The 21,384-nt window shown below is 34.1% G+C and overlaps 1 protein-coding gene across 5 annotated transcripts in view; it reads left to right on the top strand.

Moving 5' to 3' along the window:
- The first annotated feature begins 2 nt into the window (after positions 1-2).
- The window catches only part of LRRIQ1 (leucine rich repeats and IQ motif containing 1), a 230,067-nt gene continuing 208,685 nt past the window's right edge, over positions 3-21,384 (top strand). Inside the window, exons 1-8 of one of the 5 annotated variants that reach the window (XM_037028442.1) lie at positions 3-369; positions 4,752-4,890; positions 6,231-6,342; positions 8,682-8,773; positions 10,214-10,328; positions 10,812-11,035; positions 14,613-14,687; positions 17,114-18,757. In XM_037028442.1, the coding sequence (XP_036884337.1) occupies positions 4,756-4,890; positions 6,231-6,342; positions 8,682-8,773; positions 10,214-10,328; positions 10,812-11,035; positions 14,613-14,687; positions 17,114-18,757 (2,397 nt within the window). In that variant the 5' untranslated portion in view covers positions 3-369; positions 4,752-4,755. Of the gene's footprint in view, positions 370-1,039; positions 1,183-4,751; positions 4,891-6,230; positions 6,343-8,681; positions 8,774-10,213; positions 10,329-10,811; positions 11,036-14,612; positions 14,688-17,113; positions 18,758-21,384 lie in introns of those variants that run through there. The other 4 variants (XM_037028441.1, XM_037028438.1, XM_037028437.1 and 1 more) reach the window with 4 other exon arrangements.

The raw sequence follows: 21,384 nt of genomic DNA, 5'->3' as shown, positions 1-21,384 counted from the left end.
CTGAGATGCAGCGTTAGATCCAATTTCGAAAGTATATAATTTGTCCTACTGGGGCACCAGTAAGAAAAGCCGGACCATCATCCTTAGGATTGGCTGTTGCCTTGGTTATACTTTGTTTGGAGCCTTAGAGCTCTGTCTTCCGACTGAGCCGAGGGATTTAGCTGCCGGTGGGTGAGCCGGCGCCCCCCAAGACCCGGATTCACGGTGTGGGAGGAGAGTCAGCGCTGTGGCGGCTCAGACTGAGCTAGGTCCCTCTCCGCCGAGAGTAAGCTTAAGAGCAGAAGGAGGGAAGAGGAGCTGCGGGCTGAGGGGCCGGCTCTGAAGCTCCTGGCTGCCTTCAGTTTTTGGAGATTGTGGCTCGGAAACTTGGTAGCTACCTCAAAACTTGAAGATCCACTCTGACCAGCCGTCCCTTAGTGATGTTCTCTTCCTTCCTCACTCCCTTCTTCCCGCTTCTTTGCCTTCCTTCTTTTCTTTTTCCTCATATATACTTTTGGCTACTTTAAAAAGTAGATTTCACTCCCCTTTTATTATGGTTGAAGGGTGGAGTCAGTTAAGATTTCCCACTGTTGGCAGCTTTAGCCAATTCTAAGTGATTTATTATCAGCTTGAAATGTTTCTTGTAGTCCACTTACCGCGAAATCAATTGCGGATTACTGTGACCTCTCGGGTAACCACTCACTAAAGGAAGCTATTGGGGGCTGGAGATGCAGCCAGACTGAATGGAAACATGTTGTAGGTGTAAAATATACACCAGGTTCTGAATAATTAGTGTGCAAAAAAGAATGTACATTTTTTACATTGATCTTAATAATACTTTTTGACTGATTACATGTTGAAATATTTCGGATAAAGCAAGTTAAATAAAAGACTATGTTAAAATTAACTTCACCTGTTTTCTTTACTTTTTAAAAAGTTGCTACTAGAAGATTTAAGATTACGTATGTGCTTGGATATGTAATTGGACAGGGCTGGTCTAAAAAACCAGTAGATGAGCAGAGAGGAACATGTAATGGAAATGACTTACCTTTACCCTATTCTCCTGTCTTCCTTTCCAAACAAAGTTTGTGTACCTGTACCTTCTGCTTTATAGCCACTTACACACACACACACACACAAATTTCCACTAATCTCTGGATGGCACTTTAAGTTAATTTGACTACAGGATCAGATTTTGCACTGGTATGTTGTTTTGTTTCGTTTTCCTTTAGGCGAGAGAGGCTGTGGCTTAAAATTGACTATTTTTAAACTAGCTCTTAAAATTGTGAAAGTAGTTCATGTTTATTGTTAAAATAGCACTCAACATAAGAGTATGAGATGAAAATTTAAAGTTTCTCAATGTCTTCCAGAAACTACTTTGTACACCCTGTCCTCTGTCTCCCAATGTTAATATTCTGTAAACTATAATATAATAGCATGACCAGTTTCATGATATTGATACAATCTGCTTATCTTACTCAGATTTCCTCAATTTTACTTGTACTTGTGTGTGTACATGTACTATACAATTTTAATTATCTGAATAATATATACTCACTTATCTGTTCCTACAGTCAAGATACTGAACGGTTCCAACACTATAAGCATCTCTCATGTTGCCCATCTATCACCATAACCACCTTTCTCCAAACAAATCCACCCCTAACTCCTTCCAGTCACTAATATGCTCTCCATTCATAAAATTGTGGCATTTAAAAATGTTCGAGGAATGGGATCATAAAGTATGTCATGTTTTGGTTTCTCAGCCTAGTTCTGTGTGGATTCGTCCGTATTGTGGCGTGTATCAATAGTTCATTCTTAATACTGCTAAGTATTATTCTGTGCTGTGCATGTACTGCAGTGGTTTTAACCATTCACTTTTTTCTTTTTTAATTTATATTATTTTATTGTTTTTCAATTACAGTTGTCTGTATTTTCTCCCCGCCCCTCCTCGCTGACCATTCACTTTTGAGGGACATTTTGGTTGTTTCCAACTTGGGACTATTAGGAATACAACTGTTGTGAACATTTTTATGTGAACATAAATTTTGATTTTTCTGGAATAAATTCCCAAGAGGGTAGGCAATACCATATTTTGCTGTGTATAAGACTCACTTTTGGCCCAAATTTTTGAGGGGAAAATAAGGATGCGCATAATACATTGGTATAATGATTACACACCTTGGGTGTAATAATGGTCATGATAATCCCATGTGTAATGGGCACAAATACATGTGTGCCCATTATACATGGCAAAATACAGTACATGTACATCAGTCTAACTAAATCATTTATATGTAAATAAAGAATGGTGATATCTACGGTTAGAGGAAAGGCAGGCACTAGAGTTATTTTTTTAGATGGGAGTAAACTTGTGTTCATGGGGAGAAGGTCAGTAGAATAAAAATGTATGATGAGGCAGTAAACATGGACTAGTAGAAGGAACACGGTTCAGTAGGTGAGCAGTTGTCAGATTCAGAGTAAAGGAGAATTACCCTTTCTTAGGAAGAGGGGCTCTTCTAATAATTTGGGTAAGAAGTGATTTCAGGAAAAGAAATAGAAAAATGAGGGTGTTTCATTTTCTTTGTTAAATAGACTAGACACTCTATGAAAAAAGGTTGCTTTTCTCACTTCATCAGTGTATTTGTAGCACATAGCCCTGCTCTGAATGCATTGGGTAGACTTGATTTGAAAAAAAATCACAGAATCACAAAAAGTTGATTTTGAGATGAATGAGCAAAATAAGGAAAAAAGAGAGGAGGGTGGGGAGAGGAAAGGAAGAAGAAAACAAGAAGGGAAAGAGGAAGGAAGGAAGGGAGGGAGGGAGGGAGGAAAGAGGGAAGGAAAAGCCAAGAAAACAGGTGGAAAGGCTTGAGGAAGGAATGAATCTCTGGAATAATCTGGAAAATAAAATAATAGGTGACTACTACAGTTGTTTTCAAAATTATTTTTACTAAGACCCACAGTAATAGACAAACAAATAAACAAATAAAAATAGATTACATTGTAACTCAAGCACAGGTGCATACTTTAGAAACATGTCTTTTTTTAAAAAAACAATTGGTATCTTTAGTTTATCTAGTGCACTTACAGTTTATTTTCTGGCCTATTCTAACTTTTCTATCTTCTATTATTAAGACAATAATTGAGCCACTAAATTAATTTCTTTGATCCACTGATGAGTTTTGCTCTGCAATTTGAAGATGATTAGACAAGGGGATATTTGGAATAATTGCTGGTCAGATGAATAGCTTGACTGAATCTGGAGACCATTTGGTAGTGAAGAGCTTAGATTTTGATTCAAGATGTCTGAGTTAGGATCCTGCCCCCTGTTGGTTGTTTGGGTAATGACCAAGGACAGTTAAGTAACCTCTTCAAACCTGGTTTTATCATCTGTACAATGACTATAATGACCTTTGACCTGTTCAGTTACTCTGAAGGTTATCCATCATACAGTTTTCTTCTAGTGCCTGCCTTGTCATAGCTACTCAATGCTTGGAAGCTAATGGTTATGATTGTGATGATGATGATGGTGATGATATGAAGATATGAGGTCTGTTCAGAAAGTATGCAGCCATGTACTGTGAAAAATAGAGACATTTATTGAAGAAGATATAAGATACAATAAACATTGTGCACAGGACAATGACACCTTAGTCTCCTTCAAAGTAGGCACCTTGGGACAGTCCTCCGATCTTTGTTGATTGCAGCTTGTACATGTTCAAAATTTTCAGGTGTTCTGTTTGTTTCAGGCCTTCCAGAATGTGAATCACTTTCAACAGATTCTTGACCATCTTTGAAGTGTTTGTGCCACACTTTTATTTGCGCTGCTCTCATTACATCATCCCCAAAAGCCTCTGAATCATCTAAATAGTTCCTGCAGAGGAATGTTCAAGTTTAACACAAAACTTAATGCAGATTCATTGTTCTACTTGCTCAGTCATTTTGAATGTGATGGCCACAGAGTACACATGTTCACTTAATGCCATCTACCTACCCCAATGACTAGTACAGTGAAGTCGTCATTGTTCATGCATGCACATTCCAGTCTACTTTTCTTGGTTGCTAAGTTACATTGATGTCATGCAAACTGTTCTTGTTTTATGAACAATGGCTGGACTTTTTCCAGACAGACCTTGTATATTGTAATATACTAAAATTAGCTCATATCCATTAAAAATTAAAAATTTAAGTGACATAAATAATGATTATATATGCCATATATTATCCATTATTACATGTTACTGTTGGAAAGTTTGTCTATCTCTGATAAAAATAATAACTCGAGTTAATGAGTAGAAACTAGCCATATATTTCCTCATGCATAGACTTAGGTTGTTCTTTCTGAGTATTTTAATCTTTGAATATTTAAGCTATTTATAGGTATTTTAACATCCTCATTTACATGAGGATGAATTTTACTGTGAACTTTCTTGTTTCCGAAAGGTAAGCTAGCTCATTCCATGTAACTTTTCCCTTAGAGATGTAAAAGTCTATTATTAGAATTTACCACTAGCTAGCTTAAAAAGCTAGCTCATTTCCATGTACCCCTTTGATGTTTGTTTGTATTCAAACATCAAAGAAATAAGGAATGATTGAAGAAAGACATCAGTTTTCTTCAACATGAGAATAAGCTGTGATAAATGTTGATAAACTAAGATGTTTATGTAGAACAATGTTGTATCATTATGATACATTAAAGAACCCACAGTTTTTAACATCATGTTAGTCTCTTTAATTTTCTTTAAATGATTCTATGTTTTATTATGAAGGGTAATGGAAGACGATGATGATGCAAAGCTCAAAGAAGAAATAGAAGCTGAATTGGATAAAATCAGCATTTCTTCTTTGGAAAAAGATGATGTTGATAGTGATTCAAAATCAGAAACCCAGAGTGATGATAGTGATACAGTAAGTGTTAAATGTTGGACTTTTGAAGCTTTTAACTAGAGTAACGTCTTCAGGAGATACAGTACTTTCTCATGTGTTTTGCGTACTTATGTCATGGTTAACCTTAGGATTACATTTAAACCAGTGGTTCCCATACTTTTTTGGCACCAGGGACAGCTTTCAGGAAGACAATTTTTCTGTGGACCAGGGTAGGAAGGAATGGTTTCAGGATGATTCAAATGCATTATATTCAAGCTCACCTCCTACTGTGCGGCCTGGTCCCTAACAGGCCTGGATCAGTAAGAATCTGTGGCCTGGAGGCTGGGGATCCCTGCTTTAAATAATATATATTGATAGATATTTAAATATAAAAATATGTTGAAGGTAGAAATTACCTATAATTGCATGTATCTGTATATTTTTTATTGTAGGTAAACTTGGAATTATACCACAGTATGTGTGTGTGTGTATGTGTGTGTGTGTGTGTGTGTGTGTATTTGATTACTGCTTTTTTACTTAAATGTGAGCATTCTCATGTGATTATATAAGGATGAAAGCAACATTTATGTGACAACTTTAGATCTATATAGTTACTTTTTTAATCAAATGTGTTATTTTTTCCTTTGTGTGCTTAGAAAATATGCTTAGAAAATCTTCATAATTCATTCTTTTACATCAAAATTCTTAATCCAATGGGAATCTATGTTATGAAACAAAGACCTACTATGAAATTTTCTTCAACATATTTAGCTAATATTCCTAGTGTTCTCTGTTGGACAGTCCAACTCTTTTCTATTTATTTATCTTATCTTTTGTATACATTTAATTGTTTTGTATATGATCTATCCAAGGCTATCTATTATTTCTATTACTCTGTTAATTTTTTCCCTACTGTAGTTTTATATTTTTAAATTTCAAATGGGTTCATTTTCTTTTAGTAGTTTTACTGTTTCAAAATCTTCTCAACTAAGATTTCCCCCCAAACAACTTCATTTGTCCTGTTTCAGAAATAATTATACTTTAAATTTTAATGAAGGTTTCAGTAACCTATATTTTACTTTTGGAAAAAAATGGATATTTTTACATTATTATCTCTTTTTATCCATAGCTAATTTAAGTGAAACAAAAAATCCTGAGATTCTTCATTTGATTATGAAATTCATTGGAATCATGGATATAATTTCTAAGACTAAAAATGAAAAACGCATTTTCACCAAATATATTTGTTTGAACTATGCTTTTAATAGCCCTTTTACCTCATTTACACATTTTTCTCAAAATTTTGGTGTGGAATGAAATAGGGAATATTTAATATTTAGTTTTGATCAGCAATTTTTTACTTTTATTATTGAAATTTTTAGGACTTAGATGAATTACCTGAGTCAGTTCTTCACTGTATTGACATCATAAAGAATAAGAGTAAAACTGCTGAAGAGCTCGTTCTTCAGGATTTAGAAGACACTGATGTTTTAAGTAAGTACAGTTTTTATTTGCTTGGCAGATAACTTTTTTTTTGTTAAATATAGAACTTAAGATTTAGGAAAGTGCAGGAGATAAGCACTGCTTGAAGTGTTTATCTCTTATTTTATGCATATATTTTATCTCTAATATCTATAGTTTATTGGGCTGTTCAATTTAGTTCATTCATTTTTCTTACTGCCTTCATTTTTCTTACTAACCTTCTTTATGTCTCCAATAAATACTAACCACCAATATTTGTTTAACCATTCCTAATTAAAACAGGCATTCTATTACTTTACATAAAAGAAAACTAAAATAGAACTATTTTAAATGTATTAGTTTATATATCTTTTAGGAGAAAAATATAATTTATATAAAGAGCCTAGCTATTTTTGTTTTCTTCAACTGAGCAAATTTATTTCTTGGAATTATTCTAAGAATGATAGAATGATCAAATATTTAACTAGACTTAATCATGGCTTGGCTTATACTGAAAAATTATAGCCAGAATATTTCAACAGGATCTTCGTGTGTTCAACAATGTACCCATTAAAAAAGGCTATTTAGACAAATATTTAATTACATAAATATTCATGATATATTATTAAAATTGTTATACATATTAATGTGATTTATGCAATATTAGCATAAATCAAAATGTGGGTATTCATAGATATTTATTTAACAGACTTTACTATCTAAAAGTATCTTTTCCAGCCACCGAGAATACAGCAGAGAACATAACAGGCTCTATTGTTTTAATGGTCTAGTGTGGAGAGAGACAATAAATAAATAAATAAATAAATAAATAAATAAATAAATAAATACTATTTCAAAAGAGATAACTGCTATGAAGAAAAAAATCAAATTAAGGGGATAACTTGTGGTCAAGATGATGGCATAGGTAGACATGTCTGACCTCTTCTCACAACCACATCAAAATAACGACAGATCTTGCTTGGACTTCATGCATTTGGAGTCAGGTGTTGATTAAGGCTGCAGTCATCTGGAGTCTTATTGGACTGTGATTCCAGGATGGCTCACTCAGACATCTGGCAGCTGATGCCAACTGGTGGCTGGGTGTTCAGTTGGTGCTGTCACCTGGAGGCCCCTACATGTGGTCTCTCCCTGTGGCTTGCATGGCACCTGCATAAAGAGAAGAAGCATCCCACAAACAAAATACTAAGGTGAAACCTTGTAAGGCTTCTTATGACCTATTTTTAGAAGTTACGCAACATTATTTCTGCCACATCCTGATAGTCACGGTTCTGTGCAGGGTGTAACCAGGAAGTGTGGGAAAGAAATCTTTGGAGACTAGCTACCACAATAAATAACAGATTGTTAATAGAACTGAAGAAACAGACTGTAGGTAGAATATCCAACATCTACAAAATAACACACACACATTGTAGAACCTGTCTGCTGGTGGAGCTGCTGTCTGATATAATAAGGAAATTCAGAGACATTTATCTGCTCCTAAACACTCCCATTTCCGAATCAAAGCTCCCTTTATTTATCATGGTCTGGGCCCCCCAAAACATTAACATTAAAATATAGCTCCCTGTCTCTCTTTACACATAATATTTTTATAAAAATAAAGACACAAATATATCATTTGGTAGAACCTAAATCACCCTTAAGAACTTAGCCTCAAAGAAATCTGGAGAATGTCATTTTTTGCTTTATAGCCTCTCACACAGAAAGCATGCCAGAAAGATTGTGAATAGTTGCTGAAGTTGAAAATTTGTATCTGAGAAAAAGGTGTAAATGACCAGTTAACCAGCAGAATTGTCCCCTTTAAAAATAATTTACTATAAATAGTTTATAGTATCCTTGTGATAAACACATTAAATGAATAAGGAAAAGAAACATAACTTACATCTGCACAGATGATGAAAATATTTGATAAAATTCAATAAAAACTCATAAAGTTTACTTCATTTGCATGTTATTATAATCTTTTCAACCAATACTTTTATTAAAGTCATTTCTGTATCTTGGGTAAGATTATATTGCTGGTTTAGAGCAGGTAGAATGAAACCTTTGATGGTTTCTAATAAGGATGTCACACATCAAACAAAACTTTATTCTGGGTATGTGGAGAATACACTTCAGAATACAAAAGGTGACAAAGAATCAGTGATATAAAAATGTGTTACTTCTTTAGAAAACAGTTACAGATTTCCTCTGTTCTTTATTCTCCATTGTTTTCTGTTGTTTTGAGTTACTGATCAAGAATATGCTATGATAGAATTTGAAATTAGAAGATGATGAAGGGGTTTGGAATTTTGGAATTTTAATATGTTGTTCCCTACTCTAATATTTAGTTATAATATTTTTTCTTCCTCTAGGTTGTACCTATGGAGCAGTTTCTAATAATCATATGCATTTAAGGATAGAATTACCAACTGAATATAAAGAAAAATTAGATCAATTAACGAAGGTATATGTTCAACATTTGACTAAAAGTACTCAGTGTTACAGTAAGAAAGTTACTCTTCCCTCCTACACTGGATAATAGTTCACTGATTTAAATTTCACCAATTTAAAAATTAAAAACTTAATTATTTTTAAGGAAATTATTTTTGGTTTTGTACCTGCATTGTTATGTAAAATAAAACCACTCAAAATTCAATCTTTAAAAATATTAGAAATAGTGATTTGAAGAATCAGTGCTTAGGAATTTAATGTATATGTAGATAAAATAATAGAACTATTTTGCATGATTTTTCCCTAAAACTCTTACCTAAAAATTTAATATATTCTGTTTATTACCTTGGTTAGAAATATAATATGTTCCAGCAGAGACTTAAATACAACTCTATAGAAAATTTAAACTCAGAACATCTTATGTTAGGGTTTATTTAAAGATAAAATTAAATATCTCTAAAAAATAAGAGTAAAGGGAAGTTAGCATTTTTGGTTAAAACCCCCAAAAGTCTTTTATAGAGGTTCAACATCTTTTATTAATTTTAAACTCCCATTTTACCTAACTCTATTACTGCTCTCTAAGATGTCTAAAATAATGTGAAATAATATATGTGTCTCTTATTTGCTGTTTTGATAATGCTAAAACTTGAAATATTAATTTTGAATTATATCATACTGCTATTTCATTGGAATAGATAACCTATTTCCTTCCATCTAAAGTCCAGTAGAAATCTAATTATGAAAAAGTATTAATCAAAATTATATCTTAATGTATAATTCAGGTTAAAGTAGATAATAGTTATTTTTATTTTATTTTATTTTATTTCACTTCTTAATTTATTTTTAAAGACTTTATTTATCAACTTTTAGAAAGTGGAAAAGGGAAGGAGAAAGAGAGGGGAAAGATCAGTGTGCCGGAGATACATCAATCGGTTGCTTCTCGCACACCCCCAAGTGGGTATCTGGGCTGCAACCCAGGTGTGTACCCTGATTAGGAATCAAAGCAGCGACCTTTTGGTTCACAGGCTGGCGCTCGATCCACTGAGCCACACCAGCCAGGGCAGTTCTGTTTTTAAAACATTGAATATATTAGTGTGTATATGTGAGCAATCACTACAAATAAAAAAAATAGAAACATATTAGGAGGAAAGCAAATATTAGTAGGAATATTTTAAATAATTATCAAGCAAATTAATTAATTATTGTGGATTAATATTATAGAGTGATTAGAGTTCTAAATAACGATATTAAAATAAAGTCATCTTACATAGGAAAAACTTTATTATACACCGTAAAGACAAAATCATTAATGTGCTATAAAATTGTATTTGAGACCAGTTTGAAGTAAATAAAGTTGTGTGTATATATATATATATTCTCTATATTATTAAAGTGATAGCTTTTCATTCTGTTTTGGTTTTCTTTACTCATCGGTACTCTTCTAACCACTTAGATCTTATCTGAAATAGAAAAAGAAGAATTTCTGAGAAGTAAAACCTGCTGTGGCAGTTCCAATTCTGTTCCAGAGCTGGGTCCTCATGAACATGTGGATGAATATGTTTTGCCAGGTGGACTAAACTGCTCATTGATAATTTGATAATTTTTACCTGATAATAGTCATCTGAGAAAATTTAGATTTTTTTCTTTGATAATCAATATTTAAAATTATGCTTTCATTATACTTATTCAATTATATACTCTCATAGTTTTCTTTATACCTTCTAAATGAACTTGATTTAAATATATTTATAATTTTTCTACCTATATAGCTGATAGCAATAGACATACCCAGCCTTGAATTTATTAAGTACCCCTTATGACACATAGTTTTAGATTAAGTTTTATGGAGTAGTTTAAAGCAAGTTTCGTGTTTTCTTTATTGACAGCAGTAGGATCTTCATGTATATTTAAGATTTTTTTTTGTATTTTGTCACCTTTTCTTTGGTAATATGTTGAAATTATTTATTGCTTTCAAAATTACTTTTATACTTTACATTAGATCACTTTTGACAGGTTTGATCTCAAATAAATTATTTTTCTTTTGAATGCAGATGATGGTGAAATAAAATTTGGGTATTGTGAAGTGGAAGAAAGATGCAGGCAATCTTTTGAGGTTTGGCAAGATAAACAGAAAGAACTGGAAGATCAAGAGAAAGAAACTCTCAAAGCTCATAGGGATAGAGAAGAAAAGGAATTTCAAGAAGAAGAAGAAAAGAGACATTGCTGGATGGAACAATTTGAAGTTGAAAAGAAGAAACTAGAGAATGTTCAAAAGGTTTTTCATTTTTGTATTTCATATATTTTTTTCCTGAGTCATAGCTACTTATGAAGAGTATTGATGTTTTGTATTATAGTGTGGATTGGGCTCTGTTGTATGGCTTTTAATTACTACCAATAATAGAAGCACTTGACTGCGCATTAACAATACTTAATATGATGTCCTTGATTCATTTTAATTGAAATTTATTGGAATTTCAGATACTCCTTTGGATCATTGGAGCCCCTAGAGTCTTTCAAGTTTCAAAGATAGTCCTAAAAAGGCTGACATTTATATCAAACTATCACTTTTTTTCATGCCCTTCTAATCATAGGAAAAGACAACAGCTTTCTTGATCATGTAGTACCCTTGCAATGTGCTGTGATATATAGTAATTAAGTAAAACATATTTGGTTGAAGAGGGTCAGCTGTGGAGATGATGGTTTGTCCTTCATCTCCATAATTGAGCTAATTCCTTGGACTAGAAATTTTTTGTTATGGGAGACTTTTGTGTTGTTATTATGTTTGTATTTCAGTTTTTCTTACAAGTCCACCTCAGGAGGTCTACACCCTCAGGTCATGGTCGTGGTATGTTGAGAAATAGGTGAATATTTAGAACCCTACTTGGGGGCTGTCATGATCCTTAGAATGTTTAGATAAAAGCCTGCACAGACTTCTGTCTTACATCATTTGCTTCATGTAGCGTTTCACATAGAGAAATTAGCATGTGGTCATCTAGGTAGGTCAGGATATTCTAGCCCTCATGTTGAATACATTGCATTTCCTGACTATATAGAAAATAAACTAAAATCAATTATAATATTGAAGAACTGGTTTGGCCACAGTTTTTTTCTAATGAAGTCTAAATTTTTAGCTTTCCTTTGGTTATAGTTATATTTCCTGTCCACAAATCAGATTAATATGATTATTTCCATCATAAAACTATTACTTAAAAATGACATTGATAAGTTTAGTGAATTCCTAAATATGTGCTTTTCTATGCCTTGGGGCTTAAAACTTTCCGGTGGGGCCATTACATGATTTTATAATGATGGGTTCTAAACCTGTGAGTCACTGCCTTTTAGTGGTTCTTTTCTGTGCTTCTTGTTAGCATACTCTTCTATTCCGCAAAACTGGTATTATAAGTCTTTTTCCATGAGTTCCACTCAATTGCTCTCTCCACATTATTAGCATATAATCACATACAAGGCTTTTTTGCATCAATTATGAGCCGCTTCTTCTTTCAAATCCTGTGTCTAGTTAGCATGAACCTCTATACTCACCTTTTTTTACCTTTGTTTCTATCTCAGTATCTCAGTAAGAAAGGTTTCCTCCTTATACCAAGGTTAGCATTCCCTCCTCTGTTGTACCATTTTTCAGTTTATCCCTGCTTTTTCTTATATGCAAAATACCCTTATCAGCTTCCTCCTTTCTTATTGTTTATAAGCATGTTCAATGTTCTGCCGTCCTAGAAACAGAACAGGAAAAAACATGAAATCACCTTTGTTCATTTGTCTCACTTTGTTGCTGTTGTTGTTGTTTTTAAGATTTTATTTATTTTTAGAGAGTGGAAGGGAGGGAGAAAGAGAGGGAGAGAAACATCAATGTGCAGTTGCATCTCACATGGCCCTCACTGGGGACCTTGCCCCCTCACCCGCCCCTCTGCACTGGGAATCAAACCCTTTGATTCGGAGGCCACAACCACTGATCCACAGCAACCAGGGCTCATTTGTCTCGTTTTTATCTAACTCTCTAGCTCTACTTCTCATAGTCTGGCTTCTTAAAAGAGTGTGATTTTTCCTACATCTATTTCATTGTCCCTCATTCAAGGTAATCCTGCTAAGTTTTTGCCACCATGCCACTGAGTGAAACTGACAAAAGTGACCAATGACTTCCAAGATACTGTACTCATGGGCTCTTTTTCAGTTCTTATTGTGGCCTCTGTTGCATTTTATGCCAGTAAAAAATTGGTTGTTGACCATTTCTTTTTTTCATAACTTCCATGGGACCACACTGAGTCAATTCTCTTTCTTACATGTTTGGGATTTCCCCTTGGTATCCATTTTAAGCTTCTTTTATCTTTTTTCCTCCAAGGTGATATTACCCAGGCTTTCATCCTTTGCCCTTTCTTTTCTTATTCTGTATAGTTTTTCTCTCAATAATCTCATTCATGGCCTTGGCTGTTCAGAGCCAAATCTATATTTATAATAAAAAATTGAACTACAAAACTCTCCTGCATTACTTCACACTCTGAACTTTATGTATCTAAAACAGAGTGCATGCCATTCTTCTGAATCACACTCCTCCTCTGGCAATCTGTATTTTGATGAGCGGCTGTATTCTACTGCCATCGTAATCCAAGCTAGAAAGATAAGGACCGTTTTTTACTCTTCTCTCTTTTTTATTATCCTCTTCTTAAAAAGAAATAGCTGTGTTATCCATCTTTTCATCCATATAGTTACTGCTACTCCATAGTTCATGGCTAGCTTTGGATACTTATTATATTTTCTAACTGACCTCCCTACTTTCTGTCTTTTACAGACTCATCTACCATAGTGCTCTCAGAAGGATAGTTATTTTTTTTAGTTACTTACCTTCTTAAATCCCCTCAAAAATTCCTGTAGCCCATATAAGATAATGTCTAAAGGTATTTGTCCACTATGTTTATATCCATTCAGTTGGGTATTTATGGCAGCTTCATGTTTTCATTGTCTTTGTGTCTGTTCTTGCTCCTGCCACACTATCTACAGAGGCCCTCAATGATTCTCACGTGGACTTCACTAATAACTGCCTTACTCATTGGTGTCTCCTTGGCTTCCTGTCTCTCACTCTACCTAATGTGACATTATGATTTTTTTCTAAAATCAGAAATCATTTTTCTAGTTCAAAAACATTTAAGGAATGGCCAAAATGTCTGTTTAATTTCTTGAAAGCCTAGTCATTTCGAATATAATCTTCTGCATTATACCATTCGTGATTCTCCAGTTATAATACCTGTTGCCACTGTGATCTTCTCTATACTTCTCTTGTTATAAACTTATTCTGATAAATTTGGAGTAATATGTGAACTTTTGAGAATGTTCCCACGTTGAAGGTAAAGTTTTATAATACAGGGATTGTGTTTTACTGATTTTTAAAAATTCTTCAGATCTTCACAAAATATGTGCTAACTAAATGTTATTAAAAGGGAACCATTACCTACTGAACCAATTTTTTATGTGGATTAAATGGGATGGTATGGAGAAAAATACTGTAATGCAAAGCCCACCTTATGAACATTATTATTTGTAATTTTTGAATTTCCCACCACTATTTCTAGATAATGCTCTTTATTATGTAAATAAACATGTTCAAATAAGTAACACTACTTTCCCAGGTTAAAAACATTTTTATGTATTCAAAATGGAAACCCTAGATGTTATTTATATGACACTTTAGGTTAAGATTGTTAGCTGTTATCTCAGTACTAAAACTGAGCACCATTGGCTGAGTTGTTTTAACCATTATTTAAAAATAAATGTTGTGAGAATCATGTATAATGAACATAATATCTTTCACATTTGCTTATAATATTTTAATATTACTATGTGTTCAGCAAGAGCAGGCCCGGATGAATGATGAACTCCATAAAGAAGAGAAAATGTGGAAAGAGAAATTTAAACAACATGAGGTATCTATCTCCTGTTTTTCCCCAGTGCAATAATTATTCTTCATTTGAAATAAATTATTATGCCTCAAATGGAAATTTTAAAATAATATTATTTAGATGGTTTAGGATTTAAGTTACTAAAGTTTTAAATATTCATGAATCATTAGAAACTTTTCTTGAGATAGAATGTCATGATAATGAAAATTAACTGCTTGGTAAGTATGTCTATTTAAAACTATAATTCTAAAATTTCTTTTAAAGCTTGAGGAAACATACTGTTGTGAGCATTTTATTGTGATTGAAAATTGTTATGAAAAGTTACTGCATTTTTTTAATTTCTAAATATTTTATTTATTTATTTTTAGAGAGAAGGGGGTAGGAGAGAGTAACAGAGGTAGAGAAACATTTATCAGTTGCTTNACCAGAGGATTGCGGTTCGATTCCCAGTCAGGGCACATGCCTGGGTTGTAGTCCAGTTCCCTGCAGGCCAACTCCCAGCAGGGGACGCACAAAAGGCAACCATACATTGATGTTTCCCTCCCTCTCTCCTTCCCCTCTAAAGATAAATAAATAAATAAAATCTTTAAAAAAAAAGATTGAGGAAACATACTGTTGTGAGCATTTTATTGTGATTGAAAATTGTTATGAAAAGTTACTGCATTTTTTAAATTTCTAAATATTTTATTTATTTATTTTTAGAGAGAAGGGGGTGGGAGAGAGTAACAGAGGTAGAGAAACATTTATCAGTTGCTTCTCACAGGCCCCCCACTGGGGACCTGGCTCTGCACCCCAGGCATGAAATTGAACCCTTGACCTTTTAGTTCACTGGCTGGTGCTCAGTCTACTGAGCCACACCAGCCAGGGAGAAAACTTGGTGCATTTCTTGAACACAATTAATTGAATGTACTTTAATACATTATAGAGGTTATTCAAATAACCTCTTTGAATTTAAAATGAATCTCTAGATATATTTATTAAATTTTAATTTTTATTTATTTCACAGTTTTTATATAAAGTTATTTTAAGTAATTACAAGTATAGATAAAAACTTCCATAATCCTGTTGTTCAGCTAAGCATGTTACCTTTCTTTGTATTTCTTCAAGTCTTTTCTTTATTTATATGAACACCCAGAAAAGATAGGTTTCTACTGGCCACATTTTTTTATTGAAATATATTTGACATATAACATTGTATAAAGTTTAAGGTTAAAACATGTTGACTGATATAGTTATGTATTATAATATATTGTCTCTACTGTTTATCTTTCAATAAAAACATTGGTTAAGCCTGTAAGGAGGCAGATATACCACTTATACCAATGGAGTGTGTGTGTGTGTGTGTGTGTGTGTGTGTGTATGTATGTATGTGAGTGTTACAAGTGTTACCTCAGTTCTTTATGTTATGAACTTTTCTTGGTGTGGAAAACATTTTTATGTTCCCTTCAGTTTTTCTCAGTTCTTTATTCTAGGACTTCTACTAGTCATGTGAGTTTCTGTGTTGATCTTTTTATACCTAAACATCTCTGTCATATATTTCATGTTGTTATTTTGTATGCTGTTTTGGAAAAATACCTAATTTACAAGTTTTTCTTTAGGCCATCAGCTGATAGGCCATTCTATTTTGATTTTTAAGTCATTTTTTATTTGAGCACTTACTGTATATTTTTAGTGAGCTTATTTCTGTTTAAACATGTCTTTTTCTAATTTTTCTTTATTTACATTATTTAGTTTAATAGTTCTGTGTTCTCAGAAGTTGATTCTTCTGCTTATTAAAGTGGTTTCATCACCTTACATCATTTCTGCTTGTTTTGCTCAAATTTTGCTGAATTTTTTGATGTGTTTACTTTTGTTGTAGAATTCTAGTGACAGTGACATTTTCTCACCCAACTCCAAATTGTCTCATTTAATTGATATATGCATATCAATTTTCTTAATAGTTATGAAAAATAAGATGTGTGACTAGGCTAATTTCTCATATTCTTTCAACGGTGATTTGCATCACCTTCCTGGTATCATGTCTCACAAAAATGATTCCCTGCTTTTGCAGTCCCGGTCCTAGCTCTCGGAGTCTGTTTTATCAGAACTTCCATCTCAGAAAGTTGAAGTCCTTTTCTCCTACACATATTTTGGCTTGTGGTTTCTCTTCCTTTTTTTCTCTGTGTCAATTTGATTTCATATACTTTCTTTTCTCAAGGAATTCCTCAGTGTAATCTGGTTGGCTTAGGATGGCCATGTTATAGTATCAACTTACTCACTTGATAGAAGCTCCTAACTATTTAAAAAATTAATATCCGTTAAATTAAATGACTTTAGTTTTTCTAAGAAAATTTTATAGTAACTTTATTATTATTTTAGTTTTAGTATTTGCTTTAAATCTCTATTTTAGGTTATGTTGTGATAATATTGCACATTTAGTTTATGCTAACTGATATTTATCTTCATTTTAGGAGTTTATTAGAAACCTGAGTTTACAAATGGAAGAAGAAAGAACAAGATTTAAAGACCTACAGGAAAAAGAAAAAATGCGTTTATTAAAAATGCAGCATAATGCAGCTGTAAAAATTCAAACTAAATATAGAGCATTTGTGGCCTACCAAAAATATGGCCCAATTATAAAAGAACAAATAGAAAATAAGAAAAAGAAAGCACTAGAGTGGAAAGAAAAGGAAGCAAAAATACGACAGATTGAAGAAGAAAAACGAAAAAGATTAGAGGAGGAAAAAAAGATGGAAGAAAAGATACAAAGACAGAAGGAAGAAGAAAGAAAAAGGAGAGAAAAAGAATATGAGGAAAAAAAGAATATTGTGAGACAAGAAAGAGAGCAACTACAAAACAAAGAAAAATTAAAATTAAAAGAAGATGCAAGACAACAGATAATAATAAGTAGATCATTAAAAAAAGGAGGACATAATGCCACACATTCAACCATCAAAAATATATCAAAGAATAAGAATGAAACAGCCAAAATACTAGGGGATGAAAAGTCAAACAAGTGGGAAGATGTTCCACTTTGGATAGTTAAAGAATTGAATAAAAGAGAAAATAGCGATAAACAGCTTATACTGAAAGAATCAATACAAGTGCAATTTGAAGCATCTGTATCAAACCAAGCAGTTTTGGCAGAATTTAAAATGGAAGAAAAAAAAGAAAACCTAGCAAAACAACAGTATCCAGAAAAATTGGTCAAGCAAGCAAGAAAATATGAAAATACAGACAAAAAAACTGAATTGGAAAACCCAGATGTAAAAGAACAGATGGAAGAGAACTTTCAGGTGCAAGCATTAATCTGTCCAATAATAGTCAAAAAGGAAAAAACCATGGAAGCTGCTGTAAATGAGAATGTAACACAAGAAACCCACAAAATAATATTAGGGCATCATCAAGAAATTAATGAAGTGAAAAACAAGAAAGTACAGGAAATAATCAAAGATAATCAATATAGCAAGATACAAAAAGTAGAAAAGGAAGAGATATCAGAACAGATGGAAACTTTATCTGAAGAGGATAACATTTTGATGATTTCAATGAAACAAGAACTACTACCATTAAAATTAGAAAATTCTGAATATGTAGGGGAAAAGGTAATATTACAAGGAAAAGAAATTGATTTAAAATCTAAAGAAACCAAGGAGAACCCAAAGGGCAGTGCTCTGAAGAGTGATGTAATCATTAATGCCAGTGACGTTCTGATAAATGTGGAAGGCAAAATAAACAAGCAAAATTATGATTCAGATAGATATACTCACTGTGATGACTTAGGTGGCTGTAATACCCCAAACTCCTTGCTTTTTAAACAAGCAAACTCTCCGAAGTCTCATAGTAAAGAAATTCCAGAAGAATGTCATGGAAATAGATCTGGAAGTGGAAATGTTGCGACCTGCTCTGCCCCAGAGCCAGCACTTCTGTCCTCTATTGAGGGAAAAAGGCTAGCCTGGATAAGGTCATTTAAACCCTGGTTGGAAATTTTAGAGCAAAATCAGCAAAAGAAGATTGTTAAGAAGAAGAGACTTGTGAAATGTCCAGCCAACACGTTGCCCCCCTTGAATACACTAGATATTCTTCAGTATGGCTCTTGGAATACATTACAACAGGTATTTATAATTGTATAATACGTTGTTTTGTAGCCTGCAATTGGTTCTCTAAATGTAACTTGTAAAATCTTGGTAGAATGTATATTTTATATTCACGAATTCTGTCTCTTAATCAGTGACGTTAATGAAATATTGCCTTCATTTGAAAGGGGATGTGCCTGAAAGATATCAAATTATGGGAATCTTCTTCCTCAGTGAATCACTGTTAAAAGCTTTGATTTATATCCTTTTTTACATTTACATTTATTATTTTTTAGTTTTCATTATATTTTATTAATTGTGCTATTACAGTTGTCCCAATTTTTTCCCATTTACCCTTCCTCCAGCTAGCATCCCCCACTCACTCAGGCAATCCTCACACCATTATTCATGTCCATTGGTCACACATGGGTTCTTTGACTACTCCAGTTCCTATACTGTACTTTACTTGGCTATTCAGTAACTACCTATTTGTACTTCTTAATCTCCTCACCACTTTACCCATTCCCCTAGAAACACCTCGCATCTAGCAACCATCAAAATGCTCTCCATGCCCTTGATTCTGTCTCTGTTCTTGTTTGCTTAGTTTGTTTTTTAGATTCAATTGCTGATAGATAAATATTTATTGCCATTTTATTGTTCATACTTTTTCATCTTCTTCTTTTTCTTAAAGAAGTCCCTGGAACACTTCATATAATGGTTTGTTGATGTTGAACTCCTTTAATTTTTTTCTTGTCTGGGAAGCTTTTTATCTGCCCTTCAATTCTAAATGATAGCTTTGCTGGATAAAGCAATGTTGGCTGTAGGTCCCTGATTTTCATGACTCTGATTTCTTGTCAATCCCTTCTAGCCTGCAAAGTTTCTTTTGCGAAATTAGCTGACAGTCTTATGAGAATGCCCCTGTAGGTAACTAACTTCTCTTGGTGCTCTTAAGAATCTCTCTTTATCTTTAATCTTTTCCATTTTAATTATGATGTGTCTTTGAGTGGGCCTCTTTGTGTCCATCTTGTTTGGGACTCTGTGTGCTTCTTGGACTTGCATGTCTACTTCCTTCACTAAATTAGGGAAACTTTTTTCATTATTTTTTCAAATAGATTTCCAATTTCTTGCTCTTTCTCTTCTCTGTGATATGAATGTTGGACCCCTTAAAGTTGTCCCAGAGGCTGCCTATACTATCCTTGTTTTTTGGATTCTCTTTTCTTCTTGTTGCTCTGATTGGTTGTTTTTGCTTCTTTATGTTCAAAATCACTAATTTGATTCTCAGCTTCATCCATTCTACTGTTGTTTCTGTGTAAATTGTTCTTTGTTTCAATTAGTATATCCTTTGTTTCTGACTGGATCTTTTTTATGCTGTTGAGGTCCTCACTAAATTCCTTGAACATCCTTGTAACCAGTGTTTTGAACTCTGCATTTGTTAGATTGCTTATCTCCATTTTATTTATTTTATTGCTTATCTTTTCTGGCATTTGATCTATTCTTTCATTTGAGTCATGTTTCTTTGTCTCCTCATTTTTTCAGACTCACTATGTTTTTTCTATGTACTAGGTAGAGCTGCTATGACTCCGTCTTGATAGTGTGGGCTAATGTAGTAGAGTTCCTGTAGGGTCCAGTGGCATAGCCTCCCCTATCACCTAAGCTGGGTACTTGAGGTGAGCCCTTCATGTGGGCTGAGTACAACCTCCTCTTGTAGTTGAGCCTTTATTGCTATTGGCAGATCATGGGAAAAATTTACCCAGGCCAGTCAGCTGCAAGGATTGGCTGTGACTACTGACCACCACCATCTATCCTCTATGGAGCATCAGCTGTTTGGGGGCAGGGAGACAGTACTGCCCCATGGTCTGTAGCTGTTCACTGGGTATACAGGCCATGGGGTTTCCTGGGCACTGGTAGCCAAGGTCAGCCCCCACCTCTTTTGCATGGTGCCACCCTGCCTGAGTTATAAAGCAATCTGAGATGGCTGCTACTTGTGCTGGGTTTGAAGATTCCCAGGTGAAACCAAGCTGTGAATCTAGGCTAGTTGCTGCTCCCACTAGGCCTGGGGTCCCTTAGCAAGATGTAGGGAGTCTGGGGGCTCACTGAGGCTGGCTGTTGCTTATTGAGAGGGTTTAGGGAGTTAGGAAACATGAGCCAAGACCAGAAATTCTTATGGGAAAGCAACTTGGGTGGGCACGTAAGTTGGGTATTATGGAGTCTCTGGGGATCTCCAGGGAGAAGCAAATAGTATTAGCTAAGTTGGTGGAGTCTCAGATATGGCACCAGACAGCTGGCTCTGTGGCTCTGTGGCTCTGGGTGGGTAGGGTTCAGAAAAGGGACAATAGCCTCTGCCTACCTTTCTATCTGTGAGAAAGCTGTTCTTCAGTTCTGCCTGATGCCAGACACTTCAGTTTCTCTTTGTACACCACTGGCTCATTTCAAGCAGCTGCCCCAGTGCTGGAGCTCAGAGGGAGTGGGTCTGATTAAGTCTGTGTGTGGGTTCTTTAAGAAGAACTGCTTGGGAATCCAGAATTTTCTTCCACCAACACGGTCCTCTCTGTTTTTTTTCAGCCAGAAATTATGGGGACTTATTTTTCTGGTGCTGGAAACCTGTGCTGGGGGGCCTGGTGTGGGGCTGGGACTCCTTGTTCTTGAGATATTTGTCCTGAATTTTT

Source organism: Sturnira hondurensis, unplaced genomic scaffold (assembly GCF_014824575.4).
Source record: "Sturnira hondurensis isolate 20B ecotype Veracruz unplaced genomic scaffold, ASM1482457v3 Scaffold0019910, whole genome shotgun sequence".
NCBI classification, from domain to species: Eukaryota; Metazoa; Chordata; class Mammalia; order Chiroptera; family Phyllostomidae; genus Sturnira; species Sturnira hondurensis.
Note: the sequence above shows the minus strand (reverse complement) of the source record. Positions and strands in the feature narration are given on the sequence as shown.